Genomic DNA, 16,461 nt, shown 5'->3' on the forward strand with positions numbered 1-16,461 from the left:
AGTCACTATCATATCTGCTTCCACTACCTCCCCTGGCAGTGAGTTCCAGGCACCCACCACCCTCTGTGTAAAAAACTTGCCTCGTACATCTCCTTTAAACCTGACCCCTCGCACCTTAAACCTATGCTCCTCAGTAATTGACTCTTCCACCCTGGGAAAAAGCTTCTGACTATCCACTCTGTCCACGCCCCTCATAATCTTGTAGACTTCTATCAGGTTGCCCCTCAACCTCCGTCGCTCCAGTGACAAAAAACCAAGTTTCTCCAACCTTTCCTCATAGCTAATGCCCTCCATACTGGGCAACATCCTGGTAAATATTTTCTGTACCCTCTCCAAAACCTCCATATCCTTCTGGTAGTGTGGCGACCAAAATTGAACACTATATTCCATGTGCAGCCTAACTAAGGTTCTATAAAGCTGCAACATGACTTGCCAATTTTTAAACGCAATGCCCAGGCCAATGAAAGCAAGCATACCATATGCCTTCTTGACTACCTTCTCCACCTGCATTGCCACTTTCAGTGATCTGTACCAGTATGCCCAGATCCCTCTGCCTATCACTACTCTTAAGGGTTCTGCCATTTACTGTATATTTCCTATCAGTATTCGACCTTCCAAAATGCATTACCTCGCATTTGTCCGGATTAAACTCCTTCTGCCATCTCTCCGCCCAAGTCTCTAACCGATCTATATCTTGCTGTATCCTCTGATGGTCCTCATCGCTATCCACAAATCCACCAATCTCTGTGTCGTCCGCAAACTTACTAATCAAACCAGTTACATTTTCCTCCAAATCATTTATATATATTACAAACAGCAAAGGTCCCAGCACTGATCCCTGAGGAACATAGAACAGTACAGCACAGAACCGGCCCTTCGGCCCACGATGTTGTGCCGAGCTTTATCTGAAACCAAGATCAAGCTATCCCACTCCCTATCATCCTGGTGTGCTCCATGTGCCTATCCAATAACCGCTTAAATGTTCCTAAAGTGTCTGACTCCACTATCACTGCAGGCAGTCCATTCCACACCCCAACCACTCTCTGCGTAAAGAACCTACCTCTGATATCCTTCCTATATCTCCCACCACAAACCCTATAGTTATGCCCCCTTGTAATAGCTCCATCCACCCGAGGAAATAGTCTTTGAACGTTCACTCTATCTATCCCCTTCATCATTTTATAAACCTCTATTAAGTCTCCCCTCAGCCTCCGCCGCTCCAGAGAGAACAGCCCCAGCTCCCTCAACCTTTCCACATAAGACCTACCCTCCAAACCAGGCAGCATCCTGGTAAATCTCCTCTGCACTCTTTCCAGCGCTTCCACATCCTTCTTATAGTGAGGTGACCAGAACTGCACACAATATTCCAAATGTGGTCTCACCAAGGTCCTGTACAGTTGCAGCATAACCCCACGGCTCTTAAACTCAAACCCCCTGTTAATAAAAGCTAACACACTATAGGCCTTCTTCACAGCTCTATCCACTTGAGTGGCAACCTTTAGAGATCTGTGGATATGGACCCCAAGATCTCTCTCTTCCTCCACAGTCTTCAGAACCCTACCTTTGACCCTGTAATCCACATTTAAATTAGTCCTACCAAAATGAATCACCTCACATTTATCAGGGTTAAACTCCATTTGCCATTTTTCAGCCCAGCTTTGCATCCTATCTATGTCTCTTTGCAGCCTACAACAGCCCTCCACCTCATCCATTACTCCACCAATCTTGGTGTCATCAGCAAATTTACTGATCCACCCTTCAGCCCCCTCCTCTAAGTCATTAATAAAAATCACAAAGAGCAGAGGACCAAGCACTGATCCCTGTGGCACTCCGCTAGCAACCTGCCTCCAATCTGAAAATTTTCAATCCACCACCACCCTCTGTCTTCGATCAGACATGATGTGGAGATGCCGGCATTCCAACCATTATTCATGTAAATTGAGTTTGTGTCTTTATATGCTCTGTTTGTGAACAGAATTCCCACTCACCTGAAGAAGGGGCTTGAAGCTCCGAAAGCTTGTGTGGCTTTTGCTACCAAATAAACCTGTTGGACTTTAACCTGGTGTTGTTAAACTTCTTACTTCGATCAGACAGCCAGTTACCTATCCAATCGGCCAACTTTCCCTCTATCCCATACCTCCTCACTTTCATCATAAGCCGACCATGGGGGACCTTATCAAACGCCTTACTAAAATCCATGTATATGACATCAACTGCCCTACCTTCATCAACACACTTAATTACCTCCTCAAAAAATTCTATCAAATTTGTGAGGCACGACTTGCCCTTCACGAATCCGTGCTGACTATCCCGGATTAATCCGCATCTTTCTAAATGGTCGTAAATCCCATCCCTAAGGACCTTTTCCATCAATTTACCAACCACCGAAGTAAGACTAACCGGTCTATAATTACCAGGGTCACTTCTATTCCCTTTCTTAAACAGAGGAACAACATTCGCCATTCTCCAGTCCTCTGGCACTATCCCAGTGGACAGCAAGGACCCAAAGATCAAAGCCAAAGGCTCTGCAATCTCATCCCTTGCCTCCCAAAGAATCCTAGGATACATTTCATCAGGTCCAGGGGACTTATCGACCTTCAGTTTCTTCAAAACTGACAGGACATCCTCCCTCCGAACATCTATTTCCTCTAGCCTATTAGCCTGTAACACCTTCTCTTCCTCAAAAACATGGCCCCTCTTCTTGGTGAACACTGAAGAAAAGTATTCATTCATCACCTCGCCTATCTCTACTGACTCCATACACAAGTTCCCACCACTGTCCTTGACCGGCCCTAACCTCACCCTGGTCATTCTTTTATTCCTCACATAAGAATAAAAAGCCTTGGGGTTTTCCTTTATCCGACCCGCCAAGGACTTCTCATGTCCCCTCCTAGCTCTCCTAAGCCCCTTTTTCAGCTCATTCCTTGCTAACTTGTAACCCTCAATCGAGCCATCTGAACCTTGTTTCCTCATCCCTACATAAGCTTCCCTCTTCCTTTTCACAAGGCATTCCACCTCTTTCGTGAACCATGGTTCCCTCACTCGGCCATTTCCTCCCTGCCTGACAGGGACATACCTATCAAGGACACCCAGTATTTGTTCCTTGAAAAAGTTCCACTTTTCATTAGTTCCTTTCCCTGACAGTTTCTGTTCCCAACTGATACCCCCTAATTCTTGCCTAAACGCCACTTGTCACAGCCCTCCATTCAGAAATGCACCCTTCCACTGCTACCCACTGTCTTCTATGACTGAGCCAGTTCTGTATCCAACTTCCAGCTCACCTCTGATCCCGTGCGGCTTCACCTTCTGCACCAGTTTGCCATGAAGGACCTTGTCAATGGCCTTACTGAAGTCCACGTAGACAACATCCACTGCCCTACCCTCATCAATCATCTTCGTCACTTCTTTGAAAAACTCAATCAAGTTAGTGAGACACGACCTCCCCTACACAAATTTTGCCTTGCGCTAATAAGTCCACTTATTTCCAAGTGGGAGTAAATCCTGTCTCGAAGAATCCTCTCTCATAATTTCCCTACCACTGACGAAAGGCTCACCAGCCTGTAATTACCTGGATTATTCTTGCTACCCTTCTTAAACAAAGGAACGCCATTAGCTATTCTCTAATCCTCTGGGACCTCCCCTGTCATGATGTGGAGATGCCGGCGTTGGACTGGGGTAAACACAGTAAGAAGTTTAACAACACCAGGTTAAAGTCCAACAGGTTTATTTGGTAGCAAAAGCCACACAAGCTTTCGAGGCTCTGAGCCCCTTCTTCAGGTGAGTGGGAATTCTGTTCACAAACAGAACTTATAAGACACAGACTCAATTTACATGAATAATGGTTGGAATGCGAATACTTACAACTAATCCAGTCTTTAAGAAACAAAACAATGGGAGTGGAGAGAGCATCAAGACAGGCTAAAAAGATGTGTATTGTCTCCAGACAAGACAGCCAGTGAAACTCTGCAGGTCCACGCAACTGTGGGAGTTACAAATAGTGTGACATAAATTCTGATTCTAGGATCGCATGATAAAGACTCAGGAGGAAAAAAGCAGAAATATTTATGTGAAATAGTGTGACATAAACCCAATATCCCGGTTGAGGCCGTCCTTGTTCCGCACACACAAGGACGGCCTCAACCGGGATATTGGGTTTATGTCACACTATTTCACATAAATATTTCTGCTTTTTTCCTCCTGAGTCTTTATCATGCGATCCTAGAATCAGAATTTATGTCACACTATTTGTAACTCCCACAGTTGCGTGGACCTGCAGAGTTTCACTGGCTGTCTTGTCTGGAGACAATACACATCTTTTTAGCCTGTCTTGATGCTCTCTCCACTCCCATTGTTTTGTTTCTTAAAGACTGGATTAGTTGTAAGTATTCGCATTCCAACCATTATTCATGTAAATTGAGTCTGTGTCTTATAAGTTCTGTTTGTGAACAGAATTCCCACTCACCTGAAGAAGGGGCTCAGAGCCTCGAAAGCTTGTGTGGCTTTTGCTACCAAATAAACCTGTTGGACTTTAACCTGGTGTTGTTAAACTTCTTACTGTGACCTCCCCTGTAGCCAGTGAGGATACAAAGATTTCTCTCTAGGCCCCAGCAATTTCTTCTCTTGCCCCTCTCAGTATTCTGGGGTACATCCCATCAGGCCCTGGGGACTTGTCTACCTTGACGTTTCTCAAAAACCCCAATACCTCCTCCTTTTTGATCTCAACATGACTCAAACCATCTACACACCCTTTCCCAGACTCATCATCCACCAACCCCTTCTCTTTGGTGAATACTGACGCAAAGTACTCATTTAATACCTCACCCATTTCCTCTGGCTCCATGCATAGATTCCGTCCTCTGTCTTTGAGTGGGCCAACCCTCTCCCTGGCTACCCTCTTGCTCTTTACATATGTATAAGAAGCCTTGGGACTTGACAAATGCTTCCTTTTTCTTTTTGACTCGGCTCATAATATCTCTCGTTATCCAAGGTTCCCAAAACTTGCCATACTTATCCTTCATCCTTACAGGAATGTGCTGGTCCTGAATCCCTATCAACTTACACTTGAAAGCCTCCCACATGCCAGATGTTGATTTGCCCTCAAACATCTGCCCTCAGTCTACATTCTTCAGTTCCTGCCTAATATTGTTGTAATTAGCCTTCCCCCAATTTAGCACCTTAACATGAGTACTACACTTATCTTTATCCAACAGCACCTTAAAGCTTATGGAATTGTGGTCACTGTTCCCGAACTGCTACCCTACTGAAACGTCGACCACCTGGCCGGGCTCATTCCCCAATACCAGGTCCCTTCCCTAGTTGGGCTATCTACATACTGTTTCAAGAAGCCCTCCTAGATGCTCCTTACAAACTCTGCCCCATCCATGCCTCAAGCACTAAGTGAGTCCCAATCAATATAGAGGAAGTTAAAATCTCCCACCACAACAACCCTGTTACTTTTACACCTTGCCAAAATCTGCCTACATATTTCTTCCTCTATCTCCACTGGCAGTTGGGTGGCCTATAGTAAACCTCCAACATTTTGACTACACCCTTCCTATTCTTGAGCTCTACCCATATTGCCTTGCTGTATGAGCCCTCTGAGGTGTGCTCCCGCAGTACAGCTGTGATATTCTCATTAACCAGTAGTGCAACTCCCCCACCCCTTTTACATCCCCCCCATTCCACCTGAAACATCTGCATTCTGGAACGTTAAGCTGCCAATCCTGTCCTTCCCTTAACCAAGTCTCTGTAATGGCAACAATGTCATAGTTCCAAGTACTAATCCAAGCTCTAAGTTCATCTGCCTTCCTGTTACAGTTCTTGCATTGAAACAAATGCACTTCAGTCCACCAGACCCTCTTTGACAAGCTGCCTGCTTGTTCTCTGAGTCTTATTGGCCCCACTCCCTGGTTCCCCTTCAGTTAATTCACCTTTGCTTTGATTCCCACCCCCCTGCCAAACTGGTTTAAATCCTCCCGTGTGACACTAGCAAACCTATCGGCCAGAATATTTATACCCTTCCAGTTTAGATGCAACCCATCCCTGTACAGGTCCCACCTTCCCCGGAAGAGATCCCAATAGTCCAGATATCTGAAACCCTTCCTCCTACACCAGCTGTTGAACTGTACTATCTTCCAATTTTAGCCTCACTGGCATGTCGCACAAGGAGTAATCCTAAGATTACAACCCTAGAGGTCCTGCTTTTTAAATTTCTACCTAACTCCCTAAACTGCTGCTGCAGGACCTCATCACTCTTCCTGCCTATGTCGTTCATACCAATGTGCACCACGACCTCTGGCTGTTCACCCTCTCCCTTCAGAATGCTTTCTGCCCGTTCAGAGACATCCTGGACCCTGGCACCAGGGAGGCAACATGCCATCCTGGAATCTCTTACACGTCTTGCCAAAAATAAGTTGCAAAACTCAGTTGCATCCAAAAAGCAGCTCAAGCATCATGATGTACAATTCATCCATGCCCAGTGTGTCTAATAAGCATGCAATCTTTGTGTTACTTGTTCAGTTAAATGATTGCAACATGCAATCAATGCTAAGCACATTGTTGAACAGCTGCCAGCAGTAGGCACAAAACTATAAGAGGCTAGCACGAGTTAAAGCCAGCTGGCACCAATTAAAGGGGTGCTGCATGTTGGCTGGGGCAGGTCTGAAACATAATCCTTCTCCACAAACCTACCCCCTGACACTCCATTCTCCCTTTTCAAACAGCTTGTTCTGCTGTGTCACTTCTGCTCATTCTGCTTCTCATGTTGTAGTTTAAGGGGGATACAAACTTATACATGCAATCTTGCAGCAAGTGACTTGTAAAGAAACCATGTGTGCATGTGGCACACCATCTTCAGCAAATTTAAATAACTCTGGCAATCACCAAACATTCCTACAGTCACAGTACGAGCCAGCAGAAATCAACAGCACTGTGGGCGTACCTGCCACACATGGAATACATCAATTCAAGAGGGCAGCATACTACCACCTTCTCAAGGGCAATTTAGGATGGGCAATAAATGTTGGCTGAATCAGTGATGCCCAGATCCCATGAACCAATAAAAAAAAGTCAGTAATGAATCTGAATAAAGCTGATGATCTCTTTAAATAGCACTGGTGCTGGTGGGAAGTCTTCCTATTGCTGAATGTATATTCAGCTGTGCATGGTTAAGAAAAGGCATTAGTTAGATTAGTTAGAGCTTTGAATTCTAAAATGACATAACTAGGGTCAAATCAATGGGCCTGATTTTACCAAATCGCGGTAAAGTTGGGGGTCGGGCCTATACCGCGATCTGCACCCGATTCCGAGCAGATCGCGGCTTTACCGACACCCGATTTGGGCGCGGGTCCGGTCTGCGCCCGAATCGGGCGGCCCGCCGATTTAAATGCATTTGCATGCATTTAAATCGACTTAATGAACCGCGAGCCCAACTCTACCACCAAATCCCACTTTACTATCTTCTGGCCCAATCCGCATCCGTGCTGTTACCGACCTGCAAAATAAAAGTCTGAACTCGCCGCTGCAGCCTCCGAAGAGCGGGGTCAGAGACTGCAACGGCTCTCTGACCCAGGTCATCCTCTGGTCGGGATGGGGAGGGGGTGGGAGGAGGAGAGGGGGTGTGACGTATCATCCCCTGCGGTGGGTGGGGGTGGGGGGTGTGGAGGAGAGGGGGTGTGGCGACTCATCCTCTGGTCGAGGGGGGTTCCGCTGCGTGTCTGCGGCCGATCCTTCCTGGCACCATCACTGGTTCACTACCAGCCACAGCCATCTCTCCCGCTCTCTCGCACCTGCAGGGAAGAGTAATCTGTGGCTGGTAGTGTACCAGTGATGGTGCCAGGAGGTATCGGCCGCAAACAGGCAGCGGAACCTCCCTCGACCAGAGGATGATATGTCACACCCCCCCCCCCCCCACCTTCCCAGGGGATGATACGTCACACCCCCTCTCCTCCCCCCCCCCAGGGGATGATCGGTCTCACCCCCTCTCCTCCCCCCCACCCAGGGGATGATCAGTCAGCCCCCCCCCCACCAGAGGATGAATGTCAGAGAGCCGCTCTCTCCGCTTTCTGCCTTTTTTTTCGCGCCCGGGCACGTTGTCAGATTTTTTTTGAACTGCGCATGCGCAGTTCAGAGCTCCGATCGGTCCGCCAGCGCTAAGCCCCGCACACAGCACGGATCGGGCCGGAGCCGGGTAAAACGTGTATGGGCGTGCGGCAAAGAGGATTCCAGGCGCGGATCTATTTGACGCCCAGATCTGGCACTTCGACTCAAAATGGTAAAATTCCCCCCAATGTTGCATTTCGAGAGCCGCTACAAACACAATGGACTGAAGGGTCTCGTTCTGCACTGTAACAATTATGTGATATATGCTGACTGATGTCACAATTTGCCTACTCTGATGGACAATCCCTGCATGTGCCTTCACCAAAATTGAGTCCGTCACAGCCATCATTATAAATGTACTGAGCCCACAGAAGCCACTTTGGAGGCAAATGGGGCGATTCTCCCATCCCACTGCACTAATTGTTTTAGCGCAGCGGGCCAGGAGAATCGCATGTCGGCCAATTCAAGGGATGCCGGCCGAGGGTGGGTGGGAAATCGTCACTGCTTGAGGGGGGTGGGTGGTGGCTGGAGATTAGGTAGGCCGGGATGGACGGAGGGATGGGGGGGTTCGGGACTGGCCCACGAATGGACGGGGGGCTGTGATCGGGGTGGAGGGGGGGCTGCACTGCGGGGGTCATGGGCTGGCCAGCAATTCAGTGGCCAACAAAGGAGAGGATGACACTTCGGGGCCGCTGCGCATGCGCAGAGGCCCGCTGGTTTCAGCCTCTCCAGTGTGAATAGGCCCCGCCGCTTGAAAGCTAATAATATTCATGCATTGCACAGAGTGTGGGAGATTCTTCTCTGAACTCCCACTGAAAAAAACAACGTGAATTACTCCAGTTTTCCTGCAAATTTGACACTTAGAATTTTTTGGAAGAACCACCCCCAAAATGTTACCCATAGAGAACACGGAGTCCCACGTCAGCAATGGTGGCTGGTGACCTTGCAACCCTAACGACGTTTTCGGATGAGGGCTTGGAGTACCATGGTAGTCAGGGAATCTGGCACCGGTGCTTGGCCAAGGATCCACATGACTCCGGCAGTAGGCATCGTTGGTGCACACTTGGTGGGCCGTAAGGCCCCTCTCGAGTTGAACAATGCTCTGAGCCTCTTTGGGTACAGTTGGGGTTCGAGACTCCCTGTGGGTTCACAGACAGAGGAGTCACAGCTGTGGGGTGCAAGAACACTGAATAGTGATTGTTTACAGTGCACATTACCCTATCCCTAACTACACTGACTGCCTTCACCATGCCCTCTTGGTAAACTTTTTAATCTTACATGACCTACCACTACGTCTAGGTGACCATCACCCAGGCTGCACTTCAGAGGTGGAGGTGGTCAACTGTGTTCCATGCTCCGTAGCCTGTGATGTCCTTAGCAGTTGTCCCCTGGTGGGCTGAGACCTGGAGGGCCTCATCCAACTTCAGCCCGCTGCCGGTGAGATGCACTGCTGTCAGGAAGGGAGGATTCAAAAGGGCTTAGGATGGCTGGAGTCGCCTGGCTGGAAGGCCGCGCATGGGCTCCTCCTTTAGGGTGCCCGTGGGCCCCTGGGACACTTCATGGGGCAAGGGGGCAGCTGGAGTGACCTTCAGAAGCCTCTGCATCACCTGGTGCTGCCATTCCTGGAGGCCTAACTGCGTCTGCACCATGATGTGCAAGTCCTCAGCGATAGCATTGAGTTTGGTCCAAGTTCTGGAATCGCTCAGTAATAGTCCTCAGAGACTGGGTCAAACTCTGGAGCTCATCAGCAATGGCCCATTGTGGCTGGGCTATGCTTTTGAAGCGCACAGCCATGAACCTCTGTGCCTCCAGCATGCTCCTGGGGTCCTCAACAACTCAGCTTGCCTTGGACCCTGCCACCTATGTCTACCATTTCCTGCCCCAGGCTTTCCACTGCGGCCACCACCCTTGCAGTATTGGCCTGGATGCCAATCAATGCCAGCACCATCTCCTGTTGTCTGTAGGCTGTGGGACTCCTCCAAACAGCCTGGTGTTTGCAGGAATGTTGCTGACACCCCCTCCTGCAATCCTCGGCTCTGTCTCTGCATCTCCAGCAGTTTTTTGAGAACTGGTCTCAGTGGTTTGGCAACTGGTTGGAGGCCAGCTGTTTCCTCGGCTCTGGCAAACCTCCACCTGCCTGAGCCCTCAGATGGTCCCACTTCCACTTGCATCACGGCTGTGTGGTGCGCGCCAGAAAGTGTCCCAGAAGCCTCACCACTAACATGTTCCACCGTGGTCACTGTATCTCTGTTGGTGGATAGTGCGGGTGATGCCTGTGTGAACTGGTCAGTGCCTTCCTTGGAGTTGTTGACGGAGGGTCTCAGCGGTGACCACCGGAGGGGGGGAGGGGGGGGGGGGGGGTGGGGGTGGGGGGTCACAGACTCCTGATGGCCCAGGCTCATTGGGTCCGTCTCCTGCAAAAGAAGACACATGGTTCAGTATCTGTCGGGGGTGGGGGCAATTGGCGGGGTGGATATCAGGACCGTGTCTCAGCAAGCAAGGGTTATGATAGTGGGGTGCCAGAGGGATTGGAGGATGGTTCTAGAGGGTTGGATGCTGGAAAGTTATGGGGTGTCAGAGAGTGGATCAACGTGGAGATTCCAGGTGCGACAGATGGGACTGTCAGATGCCAGGACAGGATGGAAACTCACCCTTGCTGGCCGAACGAGGTCGTACATTTTCTAGCAGCACTGCCCATTGACCCTCCATGTCAATGCACGAGTACTGACTGCTGCTGCCACCCCTTCCCACGCTGCATTGCCAACCTGACCGCTGGGTTGTCAAACCTCTCCTCTACGGTCCTTCAGTCGTCCCAGTTCTCCCTCTGTGAAGTGTGGGGCTGTTCTGTGGGTTGCCATCTTCCTGTCGTGATTAACTGTGGCTACAGTGGGAGCATTTAAATGCAGCTCCCCGTGCTGTAGCTACTTCGGGTGAGTCATACACCTGGAGCCTCTATGATGGCGTGATTCACATGGAGGTTCTTTCATTGCACTGAGTGTCGAAAGATTGTGCTGTGGAGCGTGCCTGAGAGACCTTCATGGTTCACCCCATTTTTCTCACCATTGTAACACTTAGAAATATTTTGGGAAAATCCCACCCATTATCACCAAAAGTAATCAATTACTCAGCTGTACCTTGTGAACATTTCATTATAAATTACAATGATTTGGGGTGGCACGGTGGCACAGAGGGCAGCACAGTGGCTAGCATGGCTGCCTTACAGCGCCAGGGACCCGGGTTCAATTCCGTCCTCGGGTCACTGTCTGTGTGGAGTTTGCACTTTCTCCCCATGTCTGCTCCAGTTTCCTCCCACAGTCCAAAGATGTGCGGGCTAGGTTGATTGGCCATGCTAAATTAACCCTAGTGTCAGAGGTATTAGTAGGGTAAATATGAGGGGTGATGGGGATAGGACCTGGGTGGGATTGAGGTCGGTGCCGACTCGATGGGCCCAAGGCCTCGTTCTGCACTGTAGATTCTATGATCTATGTTTTATAATTTATTTATTTTGAAAATTACTCTGGAATAATATTGAATAGGATTCAGAAAGAATAATTCTTGGTCTTCAAACCAAGGCAAGAACTGTGCTAATAGAACATAAAATTATTGCATTTGGAGTTAAGGAGAAAGGGACACAATGGACAGGATTCTCTGATCATGTTTGCCCTGTCACCGAAAATTGAGAATTTGGCATTCAGCCAAAACTTCATACACTGCAGCGGCACTGGAGAATACCAGCTGCAGGTGAGGTCAGAGGTTTGCAGCGAATATAAATCTTTAAAATATTCAAAGCTGGCTACTGTGGACATATGCAGATTATTTCATTTGAATTTATTTCTTTAGCTTTGTAATCCATAAGGATCCAAGATAAATTCTCATCAAAAAATAGTTAACACCAGACTGATCAACTCTTGAAAGAACTTGTGGTTGAAATATTAATGACATGTTAAAAGAACATATTTGCTAATTATGTATACTATCAAACTCCATAATATATCCCCACACTTGTGATGGTATTCTGAGCTGTATTCCTGTATGGGGTGCATGGCACTAAATTTTGTGTTACTTCCAAAACTAAAGATACACAGGTTGCATTTTAGAGTTATTTAGCTGATCCCACTGAACCCAGCAAGCCACTTTATTCAGGCAGGTACACATAGGATAGCTAAAATTGGTTAATATTTGCCACCTATCAGAAACAAGCCATAATGTTCCCTCACCTTTGTGCAGGGCATGAGGTAAACAGGGGTTTCAGTTTTAGCTTGGAGGTTTTACCTGTGGCCATTCACCTCTCTATGGAGGTGAAGTACTGAAGAATCACAACTGTAGAAATTTCTATGGTCTATGCAAAGGGTTAGGCTCAAAAGGTCAAATTGCTTTTGTTTCACCATTGTTAATTTTACAAGCTTACTGCTTCCTTATGACATAAGCATATTAATGGCTTTTTCTATAGCACGGCAAAGAGTAAACATATGAGTTTGGATAGTTACCCATTCATGTTAGAAAAATGTATATATAACCCAAAATGGAATAGTAAAATTAATGGTATTCAATCATAAACATGAACAATGACCTTTTATTTCCTGTATAGGTTTAGCTTACCTGTCCGTAGCATGCAGCATAATGTATAAGGGCAGGGTAACCATCAGAAGGGCTCAGCTCAGCAATGGCTTCAGTCTCGCTCATCAGCCAACGCAGACACTCAAGCTGCCCTTCCTATAATCATACAATTAAAGGTTAATTTTCAACACCTGAAGCATTCTGTAGTTATAAAACAAAACTACTGTCTTTTGAAAGACATGTGGCAGCAAATGTGCTTCAGTAGCTGATTTTAGACTTTTGTTGATGCTCAAGGTTCACCTGGATGGCTTTAGAGGCTTCATATTAGTCTACTGGCAAATAACATCAAGGAATAGAAGGACGTATCCTGTTTTTTTTCAGCAAACACTCCTAGGATAGAACATTTTTTGGAGTCTGCGCTATTTTTCAAACAAGAAACTAATTGATGAGTTAGAATGTTAAACCTTGAAAAGAAACATGTCAGGTTACTGAACAGAGATATTCAAGATGCTTAATGAGATACAGAAAGTAAACCAGAAAGTAATACTTTGAAATACTTAAGGGCAACAAGATAAGACCGAATAGGTTCGGAGCATGTAATTGGGGGAGCTGCGAAGTAACATCTTTACAAAGAATGTGAATAACACCTGACAAGATGCTAGGAAGAGTGGTTAAGGCATGAACTCATTTAACAAATTAAATGCAGTGTTAAAAACACAATGAACTATGCACAATGAGAATAAAGGACTCAGAGAGTTTCATCCAAAACTATTGTGTTCTACCCATTCTGAAACTGACAACTGGAAGTGCAGCTCAGGAAGATTCTCCCGCATCTTTTCTCATTCCTTGTCAGGAGAAAAACCTAACATTCAGAAACTACATAGATGGATGAGCAAAATTCTGGAACAAATCCAGCCGATACTATATTTTAGGGTATAATCTACATTTCTGTCAATTCTTACATTAATATTAAATTGTACTCTGGATCACAGAGGTGGTTAGAAGAACACTTCCTCTGCCTATCTCACTTATCAGCTCTAGTATTTTGGAGGGTCTAAGGGGCATCCCAAATTCCATGTAAAACACCATTTATAGTTTCAGTGGGACCAAAATCTGCTGGCAGCAGACTGGGGGCCTTTTCTGGGCCCAGAGAAAGCCACAACACTAAAAATGGAAACAGGAATCAATCCTAGAATTCTGACTCCCCTTGGCATTGCAATAAGATGTGGAGATGCCGGCGTTGGACTGGGGTAAGCACAGTAAGAAGTCTCACAACACCAGGTTAAAGTCCAACAGGTTTATTTGGCAGCACTAGCTTTCGGAGTCTCAAGCTCCTTCATCAGGTGAGTGAGGACTTGTGTTCACAAAAAGGGCATATAAAGACACAAATTCAATTTACAAGATAATGGCTGGAATGCGAGTCTTTACAGGTAATCAAGTCTCAAAGGTACAGACAATGTGAGTGGAGAGAGGGCCAAGCACAGGTTAAAGAGATGTGTATTGTCTCCAGCCAGGACAGTTAGTGAGATTTTGCAAGCCCAGGCAAGTCGTGGGGGTTACAGATAGAGTGACATGAACCCAAGATCCCGGTTGAGGCCGTCCTCATGTGTGCGGAACTTGCAAAATCTCACTAACTGTCCTGGCTGGAGACAATACACATCTCTTTAACCTGTGCTTGGCCCTCTCTCCACTCACATTGTATGTACCTTTAAGACTTGATTACCTGTAAAGACTCGCATTCCAACCATTATCTTGGAAATTGAGTTTGTGTTTTTATATGCCTTGTTTGTGAACACAAGTCCTCACTCACCTGATGAAGGAGCTTGAGACTCCGAAAGCTAGTGCTGCCAGATAAACCTGTTGGACTTTAACTTGGTGTTGTGAGACTTCTTACATTGCAACAAGTACAGGCATCCTCCCAGAATAATAAAGTGATTTCCTCCATAGTATTTGAGAGGAAGCCAGTACAGGTAAAGATAATGGGGGGAGGGGGGGGATTTCTCCAGGCCCGCTAGCCCCGGTTGTGATTTGTGATGGCCCAGAGAATCAGGATTCGGCGGGAAAGCAGGTTGTGCACCTGTCGCCAAAGGCAGCGCGACCCTCCCAGGCTGCGCGACTGGTCCCAATCGGGTTCCTGGCCAGAGTGGGCAGGAAGCCTATAAATATTTGAATACACCCATTTAAATGTCATTAGTGGGCTTGCAGCCCGATTCAAATGGCCCCCGCTACTCACCCACCTCATAAGCAAGGACCCCTGGCGTGTTGAACCCCAAGGATTGAGGAAGCACCACCAACCCATCAGCAACGAAAGACATCCTCCCCCCCACACACCACACAAGCATGAGGTTTATCCCACCTGACCCCCCACTCATCCCCTCTCCCCCCTCAGGAGGCCAAATATCAGTGACCCACTCTCAAAAAGATGGACTTGCTGAAGAAAGGAGTTGGGCCTCCTGAAGCAAGGAGTTGAGCTTTTTAAGGGAAAGTTAGGCCTCCTCAAGGAAGGAGTTGGGTCTCCTAAAGGAAGAAGATGGATATCCAGGAACACGCTTGAGGCTGGAAGACGGACCTTCTTAATGACACTGAAGCTGGAAGATTTACCTGAGATGCTCTCCCTCCCACTGCACCCCCCACTCACTGCTATAGTGTTCCAGGGTCCAGGGTTACTGGCTGCCTCCATCCAGATCACCAGAGGCAGCCCCAGGCTTTCTTCAATAAGTCCTGATTTCTGTTGTTCCAGAAGCGTTCTGGACTGGCATGTTTTCCCACTGGTGTTGAAGAAGATCGGGTGTTGGGGTTGGGCCTTTGTGGGATGCAAAACAGTTTCACACCAGCCACCAGCAGAAGATCCAGCAGGAAATTCATGTTGGCGTAAAACCAATTCCCCCCTCCCCACCATTGAGCTCATCATGGGAGCATGGGAGAATTTGGCCTTTGATTTAAATATATGCGAGCCACAAATTGATCAGTTGAGCTGTCTTTTCTAGGTGATACATTTCATTTTGTGACAATAATGAGGTGCCCAACCATACATTCAAGGTGATCCATGAAAAGCTCAAGTACTTAAACGCTAACTTTAACTTGTACTGTATTATCAAAACTGCATTGAATCAAGGAATAAGGGTAATGTAACAGCAAATGGAAGATCAACACAAACTGGTCACTGAGTGATAAGTTGGCAAACTTACAATTCTCCATTACATTGAGCTCATAATCTCAGCAATGTCAATGCAAGGAACAAAATGAGAAAATATAAATGTAATTCCTCACATTGAAAAAGGGAAAAATCAGAGGGAAATGTTGAATTGTTCCAAATGGTAAAGGTCCAGATATAAGGTGGTGAATGATTTAGCAAAATCAGAGGATAAAAAAGGAGAAAATTAAAAGATATGCATTCGAAAAACAGTGGATGGAGAGGGGCAGGAGACACAATTGGGATCAGTATCTAAAGTAAAGTTTATTTATTAGTCACAAGTAAGGTTTATATTAACATTGCAATGAAGTTACTGTGAAATTCCCCTACCCACTGTTTATCCATAAATTCACTATATACACCTGCAACATCATGCTCTTTTGGTGCTGACAGTGGTAGAGTATATGCTCCAGCCTAATAGAAAGAAAACCAAACTTATTTTAAAATACAATGGTGAGGAAGAAAGATACTTTGTCGTACAGATTTGCTCCATTTCCCAAATTTACCATAAGACCATAAGAAATAGGAATAGAAATAGGCTGATCGACCCCTCAAGCCTGCTCCGCCATTCAATAGGATTATGGCTGATTCAACATTCCTCAGGTGTACTG

The 16,461-nt window shown here is 46.8% G+C and overlaps 1 protein-coding gene across 4 annotated transcripts in view; it reads right to left on the minus strand.

Moving 5' to 3' along the window:
* The window catches only part of sncaip (synuclein, alpha interacting protein), a 145,026-nt gene that overhangs the window by 16,886 nt on the left and 111,679 nt on the right, over positions 1–16,461 (minus strand). For all 4 annotated transcript variants that reach the window (XM_078214598.1, XM_078214601.1, XM_078214599.1 and 1 more), the window contains one exon: positions 12,700–12,813. In XM_078214598.1, the coding sequence (XP_078070724.1) occupies positions 12,700–12,813 (114 nt within the window). The remainder of the gene's footprint in view (positions 1–12,699; positions 12,814–16,461) is intronic.

The sequence above is a fragment of the Mustelus asterias genome, chromosome 6 (assembly GCF_964213995.1).
Source record: "Mustelus asterias chromosome 6, sMusAst1.hap1.1, whole genome shotgun sequence".
Classification (NCBI taxonomy): Eukaryota; Metazoa; Chordata; class Chondrichthyes; order Carcharhiniformes; family Triakidae; genus Mustelus; species Mustelus asterias.